The 22,970-nt window shown below is 41.7% G+C and overlaps 1 protein-coding gene across 6 annotated transcripts in view; it reads left to right on the top strand.

Moving 5' to 3' along the window:
- The window catches only part of PDS5B (PDS5 cohesin associated factor B), a 376,109-nt gene that overhangs the window by 70,584 nt on the left and 282,555 nt on the right, over positions 1-22,970 (top strand). For all 6 annotated transcript variants that reach the window (XR_004539863.1, XM_033948532.1, XM_033948533.1 and 3 more), the window contains exons 9-10: positions 10,130-10,245; positions 12,009-12,103. Coding sequence is in view for 5 of the 6 variants with exons in the window: in XM_033948532.1 (XP_033804423.1) it covers positions 10,130-10,245; positions 12,009-12,103 (211 nt within the window). In the remaining variant the exon portion in view is untranslated. The remainder of the gene's footprint in view (positions 1-10,129; positions 10,246-12,008; positions 12,104-22,970) is intronic.

Consider the following 22,970-nt stretch of genomic DNA (forward strand, 5'->3'; position numbering starts at 1 on the left):
AATTGCCTGTATGAGGAAATAGTTTGATTTAAAAAAAAGAAAAGAAAGTGGGGAATTTTAAATGTGCAAGCAGAAGCAGCAGGACCAGAAAATCCCTGACAGCAGTTCTGGGAGAGTGGTGCTGGTCAGGTGAGTACCTTGATGCAGGCGTGTGTGTGTGTGTGGGGGGGGGGGGCTGCGGAAGGGTATGTTTGAGCAGTGACATCTTTGAGGCTTCCAGGAGTTGCACATTAGCAGTGCAGCTGGCCTTTGGTGCCTTTATTGTGATTTGGAGAACATATTGTGGTGTGGTGTGGTGGAGGTGGTGTGGTGGTTCCAGTGTTCCCAGCTCTTACTTGGCAGATGCATGTGGTAACTTTAGTTGTGGAAGGGCTGCTAGCAAGGATCCATCTACATTTGTTCCTGTCCATGGGGTTCCTATGTAGCTGTAAAAGGAGCAGTCAAAGCATGTGACGGTCTAAGGGCAGCCTATAGCCTTTTTTCTTCTGGGGCCAAATTGAAAGGTTGCTACACAGTCTGGGGATCCCAGTTGATGCAGACATTAATCATTTGCTTCCAGAGGGCCCTATGCAGATTACAGATTCCAGTCTAGACAGCACATGTTAGCAATCCTTTTAGGAGGGCCACTGGCACGTAAGGGAGCACCCCTGTGAATCCAGTGGCCAGTCTGAGGATTTCGGTGGAGGAGGGTTGGGAGGATGATGTGGATATGGGCTTTTTGGGAAGGTTCTCACTAGAGCTCAGCGATGGGGAGGCGTCCTCTGTTTACTTTGAATGGTCGCGCCTTCTCCAGAGGATGCAGTGCACAGGTATTCCATATTGAACATTGGGGCAAGCTTCTCTCTAAGATGGTTCTAGGGAAAATGACAAGTTTTATGGGTAAAACCAGAGCTGGCGCTGAAAACATTGCCTTAGGAGGGGCATTGGGCTCTTGGGCCAGTCAGGGCCTTAGGCCCCTTCCAGTGGATTGCAGGGTTCACTAGGAAGGGGAAGGCCTGCCATTTTGAAGAGGTGGGCTTGCCAACAAGAGGGAATAGGCATCCCTCTTGCTGGTCTTTGTTCCAGATTTCTGGTCAAGGTACCAGATGGTGTGGGGGCATAGGGGATGTGGTCATTCAGGCGGGAGGTGGGCCTTCAGGCAAGAGGGAATGGATATCCCTTCTGCTGGACTTCCACTGATCTGATAGTTAAGGTAGATGGATTGTTTCAGGGCAAGGGAGGCACGTTCAGGCAAGAGGGAATGGACATCCCTCCTTCTGGTCTTTGGTTGATCCGTTCCGATCCAGACCCAGTTAAGATAGGGAGATAGGTAGGAGTGAGGGTAGTTCTTGGGGGGGGAGGATGCCTTTCAGGCAGGAGGAAGTGGGCATCCTTCCTGCTGATTTTAGGTATGGAGGGAGGTCATCAGGCAAAACTTACCTGTAAACCTTCAATGCAGCCGAAGTAAAAACTGTTATCAACCTCAGGCCAAGAGTATAAAGTTGTGTGGGAGATCAATTGCTAGCTCAAAATGCCGATTTGCTGAGGGAGGCCCGGGAGCTCGAAGCAAACATGTCTGCACCCTAGGACAGCATCACGTTACTCCCCTCAATTTGTTTTTTAAAAAATTATTTTAATTTGTGTATGGGTGCTTAGCAGTGTCAGGTGACTGTTTGATGTGGCAGGAGAGAGTGGGCATCTCTTCCTGCCGCTCTTCAGTTTTTTGGTTTTTTTTTAAATTTAATTTGCTTGGGGGCACCTGAGGTGTCTGAGCTGTCAAACCTTACTTTCCTGTCGGTGCCTGAGCCAAGTAAGGCAACGACAGCTCAGACCTGTTGGTAAATATTGGCTGCAAATGTGGCACAATGAGGTTAGAGAATCACGCGGCGATTATAGAGAATCGCTCGGAGTGATCATTTTAATATTAATGACCTCGCTCTATTACATTTGCATGATAGTATTAGAGACTGTTAGAAAACTCGGAAAAGACCTCGGTAAGCCGTTTTGATAATCTGCTGCTAAAATACATGCATGCTTAACCGGCTGGAACCGGTTTAGCGAGCACGTTAAAGGCAGATTTTAATTTTGAGAATCTGCCCCCTAGTGCTTTTTTCCAGTAGCACATGGTTTAGTTATTTTCCGAGTGTGAAGCCAAACCAACCATCACAGCCAATGTCCATTTCAAATTTTCTTTAATAAAGACAAATATGGAGACTGAATCAAAGTAGAAAGAAAGTGCAGAATTTTATCTGCTCTTATTAAGAATTAAATAATGCATGCAAAATGTCCACCCTTTCTTTCCTTTTCTGAGGTAGGTAATTTGGAAAAACACTGCAAAAACTGAGGTTTTTTTTTCATGTATCTTATTTCTTTTGTACAAGTCATATTTTATTCATCTTGGATTGGATTTCAGCAGTGGGATTATACCCTCACTTCTCATCTTACTGCTCTAGCCAACAGGTTATCAGTATCATGAGGGCAGGAGGCCTGCTAAAGAAAACCATACTACTTAAACCTTAAGGCGGTTTCCTCTCTTTAAACACAGAAGTGTAATCAAATGCAAATACAGTGGTGCCTCACACAACGAACTTAATTGGTTCCAGGAGCAAGTTTGTTATGTGAAACGTTCGTTATGTGAAACGCGTTTTCCCATAGGAATACATGTAAAAAAAAATAATTCGTTCTGCAGCATAAAATATGCTAAGATGACATAAAAAAGATAAATTTTTTTGTTATTATTTTTATTTAGATACATCTAAAAACATACATCTCCCTGTCCTTTTACTTCCACTATCTTCCTATCCCATCTCTATTCCCTTTTGTCCCTCTCCCCATGATCAATCATCTCACCACCTCTCTCTGCCCTCACCCTCAGGGTTCAAGATTGCTTCCACTCTTTTTCCTTTTGTTCTCTCTGCCTGTCACCCTATGATTTAGCATCCCTTCTGCCCTTGTCCAATATTTCCCCTTCTCTCCCTCCCTCTCATCCCCTGCTCCAACATGTGCTTTCAGCGGCCTTCTCCCCCCTTAAGCGTCTTTTCTTCTCCACTCCACCTTTCCTCCCTCCCTGCCTCCACCTTTGTGGCGCTTTTGCACCCGACCGACAACAGAACAGGCCCGGTCGGACAAATCTCCCTGTCCTGTAGCCGCGAATCTAAATTACCTTCTTACAGCAGCTGGATTATTGAAGCTGCTGTAAGAGGTAATTTAGATTCGCGGCTACAGGGCAGGGAGGTTTGTTGGCCGGGCCTGTTGTCGGTCGATCGGGGGACCTGACCATCTGTGCACATTCTTCGGGGCGGACCGCCCCCTCCCCCCTCTTTCGTTCGCCATTGCCTTCTTCCTACCTGCCCTGCCGCAGCCGCACACAGCCGACCGGAAGTCTTCCTGATGTCAGCGCTGACGTCGGAGGAAGGGAGGGCTTTGCTTAAGCCCTCCCTCCGACGTCAGCGCTGACATCGGGAAGATTTCCGTTCGGCTGTGTGCGGCTGCGACAGGGCAGGTAAGGAGAAGGAGACTACCCTCGCGGCTCGACCAACCCCGCTGCGATCCAACCCCGCAGGAACCCCGGAAGTATGCAGCTCGGGCGACTTCGTTGTGTGAAACGAAGTACGTTATACGGATCACGACATAAAGTTCGTTGTGCGCAGCGTTCGCTGTGCGAGGCACCACTGTATATCTACTATTAAAAACAGCTTTGTGAGCCAAGAGAGAGAAGATGAGAACAGGGAAACAATAGAAAGCAATAGCAAGCATTTTTGAAAACCTCCCACACAAACCTTATGTGAAAGCAAGTAATAAAAATTTCACCAGCAAACTTAAGTTATTTTGGCTGCTTTCTTATTGGATCAGGATATACACATAATATGCCCCTACTTTCAGCCAGCTATAGAAAAAGGCAGTGCATGGCAGATCATTATACATATGACTAAACACATCTGGAATTAAACACATCTGGAATAGAGAGGGGCACATTAAAACAGCAATTTGTTTAGGGCTAGATTGCATTTGCATTATGCTATGTGCAGAAATAAAACCCTACAATTAAGGTTGGATGATGTTTCTTTTCAGTCTGCAGCAGTTCCTCCTGTACTCTGACCTAGGATTAACGTATGGCTCCAGAAAAAAGAGAGAGCGAGTAGTCTGAAGTCCTTGCATGAAATAAGCAGCCAAATGTCCCCTCCTGCCAAAGCAGTTTCTTGCAAAACTTGAGTAGAGGGGTTGGTTAGAAGGGACACGTTTTATGGCTGATTAAAAGTTGGTGGAATTGCAAGTAGTAGGATGCAGATAGTGAAAATCGCTGACACAGAGTACAAAATACAACAAAGATAAGTAAAAGCTACAATTAGTTGACACAACAAGTTGATTATTGAAATAGTTTTAATTTGTGGCGGTTTAAGGGACTACGGAAGCGTAGTGATAGTCCCTGTGACAACCTATGCTTGTTTTTAGATAATAATTGGTTGGTGGTCTGAGCACTTCATTTAAAAATATTTTTATTTTTTTGTTGAATAACAGCAGATTGGTTTCAAGTCAAGACTTGTGGAAAGATTTGGGTTCCCTGCTATGATAGTTCCAGAAAAAAGAGAACAGATTGAGACATTCACGTTTTACTTCCATTGCTTTCAATGGAAGTAAATACCAAATCTCTGTCTGTCCTTCTTCTTTCCACTGCTTCAATGGAAATAAAATCCAGATGTCTTAATCCATCTGTCTTTTTTTTTTTTTGCCTTATGGTAACCCTACTTTGACCTGATGGAAGGAGGGGGAAGGGAGAATTCTATAGAGGAGGTTCCACCTGCACAGAAAAACCGGGTGTTTTACTCCTGGTATTTTCTCATCCCAAAGACAATAAGAGGTCTACGTCCAATCTTATACCTCAGAGGCCTGAACAAGTTTCTAGTGAAGGAAAAGTTTTGGATGTTGTCACTGGCAATTTTATATCCTCTCTTAGATCACGAGTGACTTCGTTCTGGATCTCAAAGAGACTTATACTCACATACCAGTAAATCCGACCTCCAGGAAATTCCTCAGATTTCAGGTGGCACAGAACTATTATCAATACAAGGTTCTGCCCTTTGGCCTTGCATCCTCTCCCAGAGTATTCACCAAGTGCCTTGTGGTAGTAACAGGTGCATTGCGGACTCAGGGTCTCCAGGTGTTCCCCTATCTGGACAATTGGCTGATCAAAGATCCAACCTCTCAAGGGATGATTACAGCGACTTGCTTCATAATTCTCTTTCTTCAGCAGTTGGGTTTCAAAATCAGTTTTCCCAAATCCCAGCTTCAACCCTCTCAGAATCTGCAATTTATCAGAGCTCTGCTAGACACCATCTCAGAGCATTTCTCCCTCAGTAAAGGCTAGAAAATTTGTTTCAACTTTGCATTCAGACTTCTCGCCTGCCACACTCCCGGTCAGGGAAATGATGGTACTACTTGGTCACATGACTTCCATGGTGCACGTTACTCCATTTGCAAGACTTCAGTGGACTCTCGCATCTCAGTGATCTCTAGCTCTCAACCCACTTTCTCAACACCTTAGTCACTCCATCATTTTGACGATCTCTGCAGTGGTGGATGAACTCTTCCAGTCTTTCCAGAGGATTGTTGTTCCACATGTCTCCTCATCAGAAGGTTCTGCCAACAGATTCGTCCACCTACATTTGGGGGACGCATCTGGACTCAAGGTCACTGGTCTGCCCTGGACCGTCTTTGCCATATCAATCTGGACCTCTGAGTGATCTACAATGCTCTTAAAGCTTTTCAGCACATTGTACCAATCATGTCTTTCTTATTTGCACGGACAATCATGTCGCAATGCATTACATAAACAAGCAAGTGGTGCAGGCTCTCTCCATATTTGCCAGGAGGCCCAAAAGATTTGGATCTGGGCGATTGCTCCCAACATATTCTTGAAAGCAATATACGAGGGCCATTCAAAAAGTATCAAACCTTTATTTATAAAACATACACGTATTCAGATACAACAATCTTATACTAATCTCCTTCAAAGTAGACCCCTTGGGCTGCCACACACTTATTCCAACAGTTCTGCCACTGTCAGAAGCAGTGCTGGAATACCTCTTTTGAGATTGCTTTCAACTGGTCCGTCGCATTCTGCATGATGTCTTTTCTTGACTGAAATCTGGTCCCTTTCAGGGGCATTTTCAGCTTGGGCAAAAGCCAGAAATCACACGGAGCCATGTTGGGAGAATAGGGAGCCTGAGGAATCACAGGTGTCTTGTTTGGCCAGGAAACTCCTTATCAAATGTGAAGAATGGGTAGGTGCATTATCGTGATGCCTGCTGCCCACACATCTTACCGTTTGCATTTCACAGTGTTATGAAGGCGACGCAGAACCTCTTGGTTGTACTCCTTAGTGATGGTTGTGCCTTGTGGTGCGTACTCATAATGAACCACGCCACTGGAGTCAAAGAAGATGGTCAGCGTGACTTTGACATTGCTGCGGACCTGCCTTCTTTTTTTGTCCTTGGGGATGTTGAATGCTTCAACTTGGTTTTTGGGTAGTACTCATAAACCCAGCCAGTGATCACTGTGCTGAGGAAGTTGGAATCACTGTTCACAGTCTCCAGCATGCCCTTTGCGATCTCCAAACGGAGTTGCTTCTGCTCGCTTGTTAGCAGCTTTAGCATGAACTTTGCTGAAATTCTCCTGAAGCCCAAATCCTCAGTCAAAATGGAATGAACAGATCCAACGTTGATGCTCGCTTTGTCTGCAAGTTCTCTGAGTTTGATACAACGTTCTACATCACCAGGGTCCTCACTTGGTCAATGACTATCCCATTTCTGGATGTTGAGGGCCTACTAGAATGTGCTTCACTCTCCACTGATGTGCGGCCATGTCTGAAGCGATTGTTTCCAAGCTTTACACAAAATTTAATGCAGTAGTGTTCAACATTTTCTGTCATTTTGTCAAAAATGAAAATCAGACGGTGCTCACTTACACTTCCTCACTCATTGGCGGTCTGCCGGCGACTAACAGTTACTGTAGGTGGGAAAAATTCAAGCATGCGCATTAGGGTTGCCTACATATGTGCACCAAACCATGCCTTCCTAGCTTTATTTGTTTACGCAAGAAAAATTAAGGTCTGATACTTTTTGAACAGCCCTCGTACAATCAAGGAGAAAATAATTATCTTGCAGACAAACTCAGCAGGTTTCTTCAGCCACATGAATGGACGCTCAACTCTGCAGTTCTTCATCATATCTTCTCTCAGTGGGGGACTCCTCGAATAGCCTTGTTTGCATCCCACTACCACAAGCCACCCTAGTTTGGCTCCAGGCAGTACTCTCCCCAACGGCTAGAAGCGGATGCTTTTCTACTGGATTGGACGCACAAGTTTCTCTCTGTGTTTCCTCCAATTTCTCTCATCTTCCAGATGCTTGTCAAGCTCAGAAGGGAGGAGGCCACCATGATTCTCATAGCTTCTCGTTGCCCAGACAACCCTGGTTTTCCCTTCTATTGCAACTCAGTATCAAGGAACCAATCCCACTTCATATTTTTCCATCTCTTCTCACACAGAGTCATGGATCTCTTCTGCATCCCAATCTTCAGTCATTGCACCTGATAGCTTGGTACCTCTCGGCCTCACGTTGGCTGACCTTCATCTTTCCCAGCCTGTCAGACTCATTTTGGAGGCATTGCGAAAATCGTCTGCGCAACAGTATTATCAACATAAATGGAAGCGGTTTTCCACATGGTATATATACGCCATCATGATGCTAAATCCACCTCTGTATCTTCAGTATTGGATTACCTTCTACGTTTATCCAATTCAGGCCTTAAAACCACTTCGATTAGAGTTCATCTCATTGCGCAATCTCTTGTATCTAGATTTATGAAAAGGACTTTTCAATGTCAAACCTCTTCTCAAACCACCTCCAGTAGCCACATAGGGCATCTCCAACTCTTTTTCTTCTTCTATCCTGACAAGTTGGGACGTCCTGTATCCAAAAGTACTATTTCTACCTGGTTGGCGGCTTGTATCGCCTTCTGTTATGCTCTGGCTGGGCTGCAACTGAGGAGTTGTGTCACAGCCCACAAAGTCCGAGCTATGGCAGCTTCAGTTGCTTTTTAATATTCCACTCCTATTGATGAAATCTGTAAAGCTGCTACTTGGTCCTCAGTTCACACATTCACATCTCACTTCTTTCTGGAATCTTACTCCAGACGGGATATTGACTTCAGCCAAGCAGTTTTGCAAAATATATTTTCTTAATGGCCAACTCTCCCTCCATACCATTCTAGTAAGCTAGGGAGTCCCACATGTGAGAATATGCTGCCTGCTTGTCCTGGGATAAAGCACAGTTACTTACTGTAACAGGTGTTATCCAAGGACAGCAGGCAGGTATTCTCTCAATCACCTCACCTCACCTGATAGGCTCACGGTACTTCAGTTCTGTAAGCAAGTTAAGAAGCCAAAGTCGGGCGGGAAGGCACTTGTGCGTGTGCAGTGCAGGCACAAACTTTCTTAAGTTTTTAAAGTGGCAATGTACTTTTAAAGCTGTCCGTATTGGGGCTCCGTGGATGACATCACCCACATGTGAGACTATATCTACCTGCTGTCCCTGGATAACACCTAATATGGTAAGTAACTGTGATTTTGGCCCTGCCCACTTGTGATCTTCATCCAACTGGCATTGAGATCCTGCCTTAGCCTTGCCCAGGCTATGTCTCTCCCACCTCTCTGCTTACTTACATCCATTTCCTTTTGGTGACATCTTTGATTGTACCACAGAATGGTGATATATCAAATGCATGACCCTTATGTATGGGAAGTTATTGTCAGACCCCCCCTCCCCCCCGCGGCACCCCTTTTCCAAAATAGCTGCTTTTGTTAAACCTTGCATAACAGGAAGTGATATTGTCAAATGATGGATACCAATAACCCATGCAGATAGGAAGTGATAACGTCAGAATGGCTGCTACCATATAACTTGGATTATGTAACAGGAAGAAAAATTATCAAAGTGGCTGTCTGTATGCTTTAAACTGTATGTGCTGACTTTTTCAGACACAGATCAGTGTTATGCTTCCTCCAGCTCCTTCTCTGTATAAGATCAATCAATTGTACTATGCAAAACAGAGTAATTGGAGGTACACATTTCCCAAAATTATTAGAGAAAAATCCAATGAGCAATATTTATTTATTCATTCAATTTTCTATATCATTCTCTCAAGGGAGTTCAGAATGGTTTACCTGAATTTATTCAGGTACTCAAGCATTTTTCTCTGTTTGTCCCAGCTCACATTCTATCTAATGTACCTGGGCCAAGTGGTGATTAAGTGACTTGCCCAGGATTACAAGGAGCAGCATGGATATGAACCCACAACCTCAGGGTTGTAGCTTTAACCACTTCACCACATTCTCCCCTGGTGAAGTATCAAAAAGGGGCAGGGTGTAAGTGAAGTGTTTGGGAGGGGCTTGGTCAGGACTAGAGGTCTGCACGGGGATCACGGGAATCCCGCGGGTCCCGTGGACTCCCACGGGGACCCTCTTCTAGCCAATGGGACTCCCACAGGGATGGAAGGCTTTGGAAGCAGGGTTCATCCATATAATATAATGGACACGTCAGCCTTAGTAAAAGAGGGGGTTTATAAGTGAATTACCTGAACAGAAAACAAAAAAAGGGTTCCACCAAAGAGATTCCACAAGGAAAACAGCAGCGCAAACACAAAAGAAACTGTGGAATTGATGATCCTGTCAGAAGTAATTGCTGCTTTTTATGGGGACGGGCGGGGATGGAGGTAATTCCTTGCGGGGATGGGTTAGGATGGGGAGGATCCTGACGGGGATGGGTGGGGATGGAGAGGATCCTGGCGGGGACGGGAGGGGATGGGTGGGATTTCTGTCTCCGCGCAACTCTCTAGTCAGGACTTCAGTGCTGTATGGCTGAAGCGTAGCACGTGGCCATAGCCACCTGTCAAATGTTTAAATTAGATTTGACGAAAACTATGTAACTTAAACTTCTTGGCAGTTAACATTTATTACCATATTTTTAAAAATAAATGTTGTAGTTGTATTACAAACATAGAATGCTGTAATATTTGTTTTTCTAAAGAAAATTTGTTTAGTATAAACTGTTTTTGTAAGTTTTTATTTTTGAAAAAAATTGTGTTCATTTTCCAGAGCAATGACAATGAAGAACGCCTGCAGGTTGTTAAACTACTGGCAAAAATGTTTGGGGCAAAGGATTCAGAGTTGGCTTCTCAAAACAAACCACTTTGGCAGTGCTACTTGGGGAGGTATACACTATTTTAGTTCCCTTCCACTAAGGGATCAACCATGGAGTATCAGTAATTTCTTGATAAATTTTGTTTACTGTTATGAATACTACCCACAGCTATCATTTCTGCTGCTTGCTCTGAAATCTGACACAGTTTCTTAACCCCAAAAAAAAAGCTCCTATCTAATTACATAAAAATGTTAGCTAGTCATGTATTAGATTTTCCTTGTTATTTGTCAAAGTAAAGTAATACTGTGGTGGTCTTTGAATGGATTTCTTTTCAAAAATCTAGTGATAAATATAGTAGGTGTTGCTTAATGCCTTAAAATCCTTTTTCTAAAGGTAGCTGTGGTGTTGGCATTTTGATGCCATACTTTGCATGTGTTACTAGTTCTGCTGACTTCTGGCTCACTAACTTTTCTGGTTAATTCCAAAGGATGATAATTCTCATGTGTTGGTTTATATTGAAAACCTGATTGTGGTCTCAGCAAGACATTTATGGGAAACACACTTTTACTATATCTTACAAACATTTACTTATTTAACATCTACGTATATTTTAAATCTTCATACTGCTTCGTGCTAAACTTGTGATTGGCCAACATACTGCACTGTAACGCAGATATTGGCTCTCCCTGTAAAAGGAGATTTCATTTTTTTTTCTTTTGTAGTTTAATAAGCTTGTGTAGTCTGTGAACATTACCTAGCAAAGAACTTGCTATACAGTCTCTTAAATGGTCACCCTTTTTATTAAACAGTAGACATTCCCACTTTTGACTGGAATTTTTAAATCGGAAATAGACATACCGTGTATACTCCAATATAAGTTGAGATCCCCATTATCCCCCCAAAAAGGAGGAAAAAAGGTTGACTTGAATATGTTAGGCAGCTTAATATTCAAGTGTCCTGCCCTGTCAGGCTCTGCACCCAGCCCCCTTCCCTCCCTCCCTCCCCTGTCAAGACTCTTCACACAGCCTCTCTCCCAGACTCTGCTCCTTGTCCCCCCCCTCCCTTCCCTATCCGTCGTACTTCCACTGCCAGTCCCTGGTGGACCAGATGTGCAGCGGGTAGGAGCAAGCTCCTGCCCCCCAAAGGGCGCTCCTGCTCGGTGCTGCTCAGCGGCTGAAGAAACCAGGACTTGCGGCAGCCATGACCGGGTTAGCAGCGGGCAGAAGTGCAGAAAGCTCGCTCCTGCCTGCTGCACCTCTGGACCACCAGAGATTGGCAGAGGAGGTACAACGGGCAGGGAAGGGGCAGAGTGCAGAGCCTGGTGGCAGCTTGCAATAAGTCTGGGAGGGTGGTGCTGGCCTGAATATAAACCGGAACTCCAATTTTTGGGCCCCAAAATCCCGGTTTATATTTGAGTATATACGGTATTTGAAAATATACTGTTTTTGTGAGTTTGCTTTGTGTTCCTTGAGTGTGTTGTAAATGTTCTTTAACTATGACTATAAACTCTGCTTCAGGAATCCACTGACTGCTATGTGGTAGCACTGGGTGTGATGCCTATTGATTATCAGTTTTGTTCATCCTTTGTTCAGTTATTATCTAATTTAAGACTGAATTAGAGAGTTGTGAGTGGTATGTTTTTCTATGTTTATGGTAGATAATTCGGCTGTCTGCTTTCTGAGGGCATGGGACTTGATTACAGTTTTTAATTAAATAATGGTAGATTAGGATGAGCAAGCAGGCATAAAGGATTTTGACATATAGCATTTTTTCTGGGAGAAAAATTATAAATTTAACACATTAATTTATGAATTCTATTTTTTTTCATTATAGGTTTAATGATATACATGTACCTATTAGACTAGAGTGTGTGAAATTTGCCAGCCACTGCCTTGTGAACCATCCAGATTTAGCGAAAGATTTAACAGGTATTGGCTATTATTTCCAATTTTAAATGCAATATAAGAGTAGTCTGATTTTCCACTAGAACAGCAAGTGTTGATTCTGTTCATAAACGCTGGAATATTAGGGTATGTCAATTTTGGAAATGTCATAATTTTAAAAAGTATTAGTGAAAAAATGGTACAATTTTCTGTGGAAAATCAAGAACTAGCTTTAAATTTTGTCTGTTTACCTATCTGGAATTTCTATGAAATTATGCAAAAATACACAAATTGCTAAAATATGTTTAAGTGCTGTGATAATAGTTTTCATGTTCCCAATTTTAAATGTGTTTTGAGCACCCGGGAAGCCTTTCCCACATATAACAAAGCACATGGGTTTTGCAGGACAATAGATCATGCAGAGTTGAAATGCAGGAAGTTCTAGTGGTTAAAAATTTGTTGAGCAGTCTTAGGATGAATACAACATTTGTGTTTAATCATAAATGAACATACTAAATATGGAGATATCTATAACTCCTTGCTGCATCAGACATCAGATTTGCACAACATATTTCTAAGATTACAATTCCTAGCACATGCAAAAAAAGTACATGTGAAATTATGGAATCAGGGTAAAATTTGTAACACTGAAAAATGTTTCACTATTTTCACAATCCTGGGAGAATTAACATTGTCTTTCAAAACAAAATGCCGGCTCATTGTCTACATCAGGTTTGTGTTGAGATTGTAATAGCAGATCTGTGGCGTTATAAAGTGCTCTTTTATGAACTTGCTTCAATGCTTTAAGGATGATATTGAAATCTCAATTTTGTATTTAAAATCTCTGAGGCTCGAGTATAACCCATATCAGTCACAAATCCTATGATGATGAAAATGGGCAGAAGGCAAATTGATCTTAGCATGCATAATTGTATCATTTTTTTCACTTACGAATACCTCTCTGAAATTAAACGGGCTAACCTACCCAATCAATTCTACCATCAAAATCCTAGGAGTCACCGTAGCCCGATGCCTGACGTTTGAAGACCATACCAATGCCCAGATTAAAAAATGCTTTTGCACCCTCTGGAAACTCCGTACCATCAAACACTATTTTGACTTCCTCTCCTTTCGATTGCTGGTTCAGTCACTAATCATAAGCACATTAGACTACTGTAATATCATATACTTGGGATCCTATAAGAAAACCATCAAACGTTTGAGAATCATACAGAATACTGCTGTCTGCCTCATTTATGGTCTCAAGAAGTCGGACCATGTAAGCCCATTCTACAGAAAACTTCACTGGTTTCTAATGGAGGCAAGGGTCATCTTCAAATTTGCCGCCTTTGCTTCAAAACCATAACAGGTTCATCCCCGATCTACCTGTTGCACCATTTTGCATTTCCCGGCACCTCCCGCACACGTAACTCCTACCTGTTTGCCTTCCCCTCCCTGAAGGGCTGTATCTACAAGAGATTCCTTGATAGAACACTGTCATTCCAAGCTGACAAATGGAATAAATGTCTAACCACCCTCATTTCTAACACACCCTCCTACCAAGCCTTCAGGAAATCAATCAAAACCTATCTCTTTGACAAATTTCTCTGACTCCTCCCTGTCTTGTTGTATCTATGATCTACTTATTGCATATCCGACTACTCTACCAATGTAATTGACAATATTCTCTGTAACATCGCTGCCTGTGTACAGTCTCTTTCTCTGTAAACTGCTCTAAACTGCTTCTGGTATTGCGGTATACAAAATAAAGTTATTATTATTATTATATAAGTAGTATAGTAAAGAATTTTGATCAGTTTCTTTTGTGAAAATATTAGAGCCACCCCCTTAGTATATGTCAGTTTCCCATACAGAAATGATAATTAAATCTGATAGTCGAGACTTTTACAGTTTATTGATATGTATACTTTCAATTAAAAAAAAAAATCATCAATGTATCTCCACCAACAAAAAATGTGGGCAAAATCTGAAGCTGGATATATCAGCTAGTTTTTAAATACCACCATAAAAAGGTTAGCTATAGAGAGAGCAAATGAAGCTCCCTTAGTTACTCCATCAATCTGTTGGTAATTATTTCATCTTTGGATTTCCAGCAATTGAATATAAAAAAAGCATGTACCAGATGTGGACATAAGAACATAAGAACATAAGCAGTGCCTCCGCCGGGTCAGACCACAGGTCCATCCTGCCCAGCAGTCCGCTCCCGCGGCGGCCCAAACAGGTCACGACCTGTCAGAATCATCAGAAGGGGCTCCCTTGCCACCTTGGCTTCCCATTTAAGTCCTGCCTTCCTATCGAAGCCCTAGCCCTCCGGTCTTTCACATGCACGACCTGGTTGGTTTTTACTCATTACCTGGTTAACTTTCTATACTTGTGTTACATCCCAGCTCCTCCTTCAGTATCCCATGATCCCTTTATCCCTCAGGAATCCGTCCAATCCCTGTTTGAATCCCTGGACCGTACTCTGCCTGATCACTTCCTCCGGTAATGCATTCCAAGTGTCCACGACCCTCTGGGTGAAAAAAAACTTCCTTGCGTTTGTTTTGAACCTATCTCCCTTCAGTTTCTCAGAATGCCCCCTCGTATTAGCTGTCCCCTTCAGTCTGAAGAATCTGTCCCTATCCACCCTCTCTATGCCCCTCATGATCTTGAAGGTTTCTATCATATCTCCCCTGAGCCTCCTTTTCTCCAGAGAGAAGAGCCCCAGCCTATCCAGCCTCTCGGCGTATGGGCAGTGTTCCAGCCCTCTTACCATTCTCGTTGCTCTCCTTTGGACTCTTTCAAGTACCGCCATGTCCTTCTTGAGGTGCGGCGACCAATACTGAACGCAGTATTCCAGATGTGGGCGCACCATCGCTCGATACAGTGGCATGATGACTTCCTGTGTTCTGGTTGTTATGCCCTTCTTTATGATGCCCAGCATCCTGTTGGCTTTTTTCGAGGCTGCTGCGCACTGTGCAGATGGCTTCAGTGATGCATCCACCAGCACACCCAAGTCTCTCTCGAGTCTGCTGTCTCCCAACAATACCCCCCCCAATTTATAGCTGAACAGCGGGTTCTTTTTCCCTATATGCATGACCTTGCATTTGTCCACGTTGAAGCGCATTTGCCATTTGTTTGCCCAGTCTTCCAGCTTGTCCAGGTCCCTTTGCAGGTCCTCACACTCCTCCCTGGTCCTAACTCTGCCGCACAGTTTGGTATCGTCTGCGAATTTTATAACCTCACACTTTACCTCCCTTTCCAGGTCATTGATGAATATATTAAAGAGTAACGGCCCCAGCACCGATCCCTGTGGCACACCGCTCGTGACTCCCCGCCAGTCAGAATATTGACCCTTTACTCCGACCCTCTGCAGTCTACCTGACAACCAGTGCTTGATCCATCTGTGCACATCCCCTCCCACCCCGTGGAGATGGAGATGTTCACAATGCATCTCTGGCTATGATGAGAGCCTCCATTGAGGGGTATTGATATATAATGCTTGAAAATCCAAGGATACATGGAGAACAGGCGGAGGGATTCAGTACGCACTGAACTGCTTGTGGTATAGCAGTATACAAAAAAAGTTATTATTATTATTACTTAAAAACCCTAGTAGTAATATTATATTGAAGAAAAGATTTCATAGACTTCAAGATTGCAGAAAAGCATCTAGATATTTCCTGGCTCTCTGCAGTAAAGAATTCCTTGCTGCAACTATAGGGTGACCAAGAAGATTAGTGAAGCTCTTATGAACTTTAGCCAAGGTATAAAATATAGGAATTTTTTTTTTTAAACCTGAAAATATATTCTGCTTTAGTAAGCAAGCCCTTCTGTAAACCCTCATGGGTAGGAGCTACAGTCAGATTTCAGTTACCCCAGTATTGACTGGATAAATGTCAAGTCAGGAAATGCTAGGGAGGTAAATTTCTTAGATGAAATAAATGACTGCTATTTGTAGGTCCAGGAACCAACAAGAGGGTGAGCCATTTTAGATCTAGTACTTAGTGAAATGTAGGACTTAGTGCAAGAGATCATGGTGTTGGCTTCACTGGGAAAGAGTTATCATAGCATGCTCAAATTTGAGTTAACTGGAATGAAGTTACTAAGTAAATCTGTTATAGCTGCATATAACGTATGAAAGGGTAACCATGATAAAATGAGGAAAATGGTAAAAAAAAAAAATACCTTAGAAGCCCTGAACAGATGTATTTCACTTTTTAATAAAGGTGGAAAGAAGAGAAAATGACAGCCTGCTTGGTTAAAAGATGAAAAGAGATTTAGATCTAAAAACATCTTTCATAAAATGGAAAAAGGATCTGAATGAAGGGGGGGGGGATAAAAGCAACATAAGAACTGGCAAACTAGATGTAACACATTGATAAATGCTAAAAGGGAATGTGAGGAGAAATTGCCACAGAAAACTCGTAGTAATAACCTTTTTGGGTATATCAGAAGCAGAAAGACTGTGATAGAATCTGTGGGACCATTAGATCATCAGAGTAAAAGGGGCACTCAGGGAGGACAATGCCATATTGGAGAGACGGAATGAGTTTCAGTCATTTCATGTGGACAAATGCAAAATAACACATTGATAAAAAAAAAATCAGAATTTTGGTTGATGCTAGGTTTTACTTTAGGAGTGATCATTCAAGAGAGAGGTCTAAATCATCATGGACAGTACACTGAAATCTTCTTCCCAGTGTGCAATGCTGGCCAAAAAATCAAATATGATAATGCCTCTGTATTGCTCCATGGTGCAAACTTTCCTTGAGTATTGTGTGCAATTCTGATCGCCATCTCTAAAAGATACAGTGAATTTGGAAAAGGTGACCAAAATGATTAAGGGGTTGTAATTCCTGTTATATGAGGAAAAACTAAAAAGGTTAGGACTCCTTAGCTTAGAAAAGATATGGCAAAGGGTAACATGATAGAGGTGTACAAAATCTTGAGAGGAGTAATTTGGGTAAACATGCCTTGTTTTTAGGGGAGTGTACAAATTTTTTAAAAATAGATTTTGTACTTTTTCAAAAAGTACAAAGATTAGGGGACACTCAGTTAAGTTACATGGTAATATTTTTGCAACTAATAGGAGGAAATAATTTTTCACTCAACAAATAGTTAAGCTCTGGTACTCATTTCTAGAGGCTATGGTAACAGTGGTTAGTATATATGGGTTTAAAAAAGGTTTGGATTTGTAGAGGGTAAGTCCATCTCTGCTTACCCTTTAATTGAGGGACTTGATCAGAGGTGTATCTAGCTCAGTATCCTGCTTCCAATAGTGGAAAAGTCCATAGTCTGCTATTGAGATAAACATGTGGAAAGGTACTGCTGTCCCTGGAATTGGTAGCATAAAATCTTGCTACTATTTGATATTCTGCTAGATACCTGTGACCTGGATTTACCACTGTTAGAAGCAGAATACTGAGCTGGATAGACCATTGATCTGACCTACTATGACTGTTCTTATGTTATTTATCAACCAATCAGTTTACAGTGTATTATGCCAACAAGCAGGGATGCACAGGTTCATACCTTTTGTGTTAGGGAGCAGTCAGGATGTAGAGGTGTGAGCCATTTTCTATGTGATAGTTCTCAGAGTTACTTAACTGGAAGGGAAGAACAATTGTCAGACTGGTTTCTTGGTCATGCAACCTCACTAGCTGTCCCTGAACATGGGTGTAGTCTGTGAGACCTTCAGAGAGTAGGGCATCCTCTTGGTAGATCTCTTTGCCACTCACCTTAACAAGTGTCCCTCAATTATTCCATGCTCAGATCATACAGTACTCTAGCCTTGGATGCCTTTCTTCTCAGTTGGGGATGAGCCTTTTGTACACACATTTTCATAGTAACAGTAGATGACGGCAGATAAAGACCTGAATGGTCCATCCAGTCTGCCCAACCTGATTCAATTTAAATTTTTTTTTAAATTTTTTCTTCTTAGCTATTTCTGGGCAAGAATCCAAAGCTCTACCCGATACTGTACTTGGGTTCCAACTGCCGAAATCTCCGTTAAAACCTACTCCAGCCCACCCCAGCCCATCCTCCACCAAACGGCCATATACAGACACAGACCGTGCAAGTCTTCCCAGTACTGGCTTTAGTTGAATTTTTAATATTTTCTGATTCTAGATCCTCTGTGTTCATTCCACGCTGCTTTGAACTCAGTCACAGTTTAACTCTCCACTACCTCTCTCGGGACAAACAAATATGTCAAACTCAAAGGCTGAAACAGGCCAAATAAACAAGGTGTAAGTTTGTGGGCCGCAAAAAAGTAATTTTCTTTGAAACTTGGGTTTATTTCAAAAAGAGCAATGATAAAATTGTTTTCTTCCTGACATTTAGCATCTCTTCTCTGCTACTATTTTTCCTATTTCAGGGAAAATCTTGTTCAGTGATTACTTTTAAAACTGACCCAAGGTGAATGTCGGTAATTCTGGATCTGATAGGAGACTTATTTCCTTTCATAAGTGTAAATAACTGCTCGCACCGATAAGTACTTCCAAACATGGAAATAATTTCATATAGAAACATAGAAACACGATGGCAGATAAAGGCCAGATGGCCCATCTAGTCTGCCCATCCGCAGTAACCATTATCTTTTTCTCTCTCCGAGATCCCATGTGCCCATCCTAGGCCCTTTTGAATTCAGACACCACCTCTTCTGGGAGACTGTTCCATGCATCTACCACCCTTTCTGTAAAAAAGTATTTCCTAAGATTACTCCGGAGCCTTTCACCTCTTAACTTTATCCTATGCCCTCTCATTGCAGAGTTTCCTTTCATAGACTCATGCGCATTTACATTACGTAGGTATTTAAATGTCTATCATATCTTCCCTCTCCCGCCTTTTCTCCAAAGTATACAGATTGAGATCTTTAAGTCTGTCACCATACACCTTATGATGAAGACCACATACCATTTTAGTAGCCTTACTCTGGACCGACTCCATCCTTTTTATATCTTTTTGACGGTGCGGTCTCCAGAATTGTACACAATATTCTAAATGAGGTTTCACCAAAGTCTTTTACAGGGGCATCAATATCTCCTTTTTCCTACTGGCCATACCTCTCCCTATGCAACCTAGCATCCGTCTAGCTTTCGCTGTCACCTTTTCAACCTGTTTGGTCACCTTAAGATCATTACATACAATCACACCCAAGTCTTGTTCTTCTGTCGTGCACATAAGCTCTTCACTCCCTAATCTGTACCATTCCCTTGGGTGTTTGCAGCCCAAATGCATTATCTTATATTGCTTAGCATTAAATTTTAGTTGCCAAATTTCAGACCATTCTTCAAGCTTCGCCAGGTCTTTCTTAATGTTATTCACACCATCAGGTTTGTCTACTCTAGTGCAGATTTTGGTATCATCCACAAAGAGGCAAATCTTACCCGACAACCCTTCAGCAATATTGTTTATAAAAATGTTAAAAAGAACAGGCCCAAAAATAGAACCTTGAAGCACACCACTGGTAACATCTCTTTCCTCAGAGCGATCTCCGTTGATCACTACCCACTGCAAATTTTTGAGTATTTTCAAACCTGGCTGGGAAATATTTGTAAAATTCAAGTAAGCTAACTTCACTGTATTTTGTCTTCAAATCTGAATCAGACTGGATCTCAATTACTTCCATTTGCATATGATTAGGTACTTATTCTATATTTATTGAGAAAATTTAAGAAAACAAAGAAACTTGTCTTCCAAAGATTTAAAATTTGCAAATCTTGTTTCAAACTCTGTTCTAAGGCTTAAAATATTTTCTGCCTATTTTTGATATGATACAGTTTCACCTAAACTTGATTAGTTTGTTGCATGTCGAAAAGTGCGTAAAATCTTCATTTTTCAACAGTTTTTCCCAAAGAACTAGCTTACATTGGAATGCTTTAACTTGACCACCCATATTTGTAATGATCTGATCTTTTCCTTGCTGTTTAAATTAAGTGTTTGTTATATCAGCCATGAAGGATAAATCTTGTAATCATACTGGATCAGAAAACCTTGTGTCTTGATTTTTAGTTATTAAAAACTGACATTTCTTCTTTCAAGTCCCAGAATTGTTTAAGGACCTTGGAGCAGGATAGCCAACGTACCTCGGTTAAGTAGAACAAACCGGAATATTTGCTTTGTAATTCATTTAAGAAAGCAAGAGAATTGTCGCTGATTTAAGCCTCAAAATCTTGTGAAATTGATAATTTTTTGGACAAATGTCAACACATTTGCCATATTTATTAGCTTTATGCATAATATTACTTGATGTATAATGCAATGCGTATGATGAACCTTGGATCCGTCACAAGTTTCACTTTGTTTTTTTGCAGTAATGCCACAAAACCGTTGGTTTTTCCGGCCATTGAAGAGCTCCATCTGTAGCTACAGAAGTTAGTTTTGACAGAGGTAAATTCTATTTTTGCAGAAGTTCATAAACACAATTAAATATATCTTGTCCCGTTGTAGTGTCACGCATCGGTATTAGTTCCAGTAATTCCTCAAAACTGTTGAAGTTCGTGTCACAAGCACAAAGAAACACAGCTAATTGAGCTATGCCCCTAATGTCTGTACTCTCGTCACAGGTAATGGAAAAAGCTTCGAAACTAGATGATTTTGTTTTGATCTGATCACTTAAATTGCTGTCCAAATCAGTAATTCTTTCTGCAGCTGTATTTCGAGATAGAGATTGTTTGAAAAACCTTCGCCCTTCCAGGACAAACAATTTTTGCAGTTTTAATTAGACATTCCTTGATGAAATTACCTTCGGTAAAAGGTTTTGAGTGTTTAGCTATCAACTCTGACAAGGCATAGCTTGCATGCACCGCCGCTTCACTTCTTGTGATACTTTAGTAAACATGAACTGTTGTTTTTTCAGTCCAAACTTGAGCTCTTTCAACTTTTATTGTCTCATTAATCCTTCGTAATTGTCATATTTTGATTTATCCTGTTCATAGTGCCGTTTAATGTTATATAACTTTGGCACACTAATAGCATTATTACATATCAAGCAAATTATTTTATCTTTTATTTCACAGCAAAAATACTCCAATTCCCACTTTTCTTGGAAATTTTGATGTTAATCAGCAATTTTTCGTTTAGTTTTATTACCACTTGGTTTCGATAGATATATTGAATACACACAAAAAATTTCCATAAAAATCAAATTAATAAGTGTAACTTAAATAAACTTATACTTTTATTTTTATTGTACTCCGAAGGCAAAATATTTACTATTAGGTGCATCAAGCAAGTCAATAAAGACTAATGGCTTGGTAGGTATTATCGTCTGATTCACTGCTAGTATTATGGGGGGAAGTGGTATGTTATGACTGTGGTATGTTATGGTATGTTATGAGGTGCAAACTTATCTCGGTACCAAAGGTATCTGCATCAAAGTACTTAATAAAATAAGCAACTGGTTATACTTGTACGTTGTATTGTTGTTTTCGACTGGCTTAGATAGGTGACTGCTAGGTGTTGATGGATGGCGGGAAAAATTTCGGGACTGTAGTTAAGATTTATTGGATTATATTGGCTGGGCCCCAAAGATGTTGTGGGCTGTTTGCGGCCCGTGGGCTGTGAGTTTGACATGCTTACTCTAAAATCCCTAATAAGGAAAACTTTCCTGAAAGTCAATTAAGAGAAAAGAACCATATTCATCATCCCATTTTGGCTAAGGAAATTGTTTCCCTTTGTTCTTGGAACTAACGTGCCAGGATCCAGAGGCTGGGTTTCTTTCCAATTCTCGTCACACAGAATGAGATGTCTCATTTGCACCCTAATCTTAATGACCTACCCTTCATGGAGGCTAGAAAGAGATTCCTTGCATCTTCTAGAGTCTCTACCAGGTTTTGTTTGCTTAAGGAGAAGAGTCCACTAGAAGGTCATACAGTTTCAAGTGAATGAGGTTTGCTCTGTGGTGTGAGGGCATAGATCCTTTTTCGTGTCCTATGCAAAAATTACTTGAATAACTTTTACACTTTTCTGAGTTTAGACTAAAACCAGCTGTAATGATTCATATCAGTGCTATTTGGAGCTTAATGCCATGTAGACTGTAAGTCCATCTTTGCTCAACCTTTAGTTGTTTACTTCATAAGGGGCTTGATGTTACTAAAACCTTCTATAATGCTTCCCACATTTTCATGGGATCTCAACATTATTCCAATTCAACTGATGAGAACTCTTTTAGCTACTGGACCCTTTTTTTTTTTTTAAGTACCTGATCTGAAAGGCCCTGTTCTTGTACAGTAACCTCTGGAAGCTTCACCATAGGATCTTGCATCTATTCTAATCTTGGCTGCAGAATAGAGAATAACACGGTGACAAAATTCATCACCGTTCCCGTCCCCGCAGATATCCGCGGGAAATAATTCCATGTCGTTTTCTAGTGTCTATTTCAGCCTCAGTCCTTCTACACCAGCATTCTTCAAAGCAAAGCTTGTGGGTCAGTGGTTGTGGCCGTTCATACTCTGATTCTTCCCTCTCTCCTTAAAGAATGACATGAAGATGGTTTCCCGCGGTTATTCGCGGGGACGGGAACGGTGATGAATTTTGTCACCGTGTCATTCTCTACTGCAGAACTTACAAATAAATCCATCCCCCTCTCTGAGGTCACCTCCCTGGACACTCCCCTCTAAGCTCAGTTTGTTTCTGCAGCCTTGCTGCTGACTTCTAGTTTCTTCTGCTCATGAAATTTTTCTCAATTTCTAGTCTTATTTTGTTCCATGCCACGGGTTTTGCCCAAGTGCTGCAGATTCACTCTGGAAGAGTGATCCTTCGGCGAGAGATCGCAGACTTTTACTTAGATTGTCGGCTTCTGGGTAGAGAATAACACGGGGGAAAAACTTTGTCCCCGTCTCCGTAAGCTCGTCCCCGTCCCTGCAAACCATCTGATCCCATCCACACAAGCCTCGAATAGTTTTAT

The sequence above is a fragment of the Geotrypetes seraphini genome, chromosome 6 (genome assembly GCF_902459505.1).
Source record: "Geotrypetes seraphini chromosome 6, aGeoSer1.1, whole genome shotgun sequence".
NCBI classification, from domain to species: Eukaryota; Metazoa; Chordata; class Amphibia; order Gymnophiona; family Dermophiidae; genus Geotrypetes; species Geotrypetes seraphini.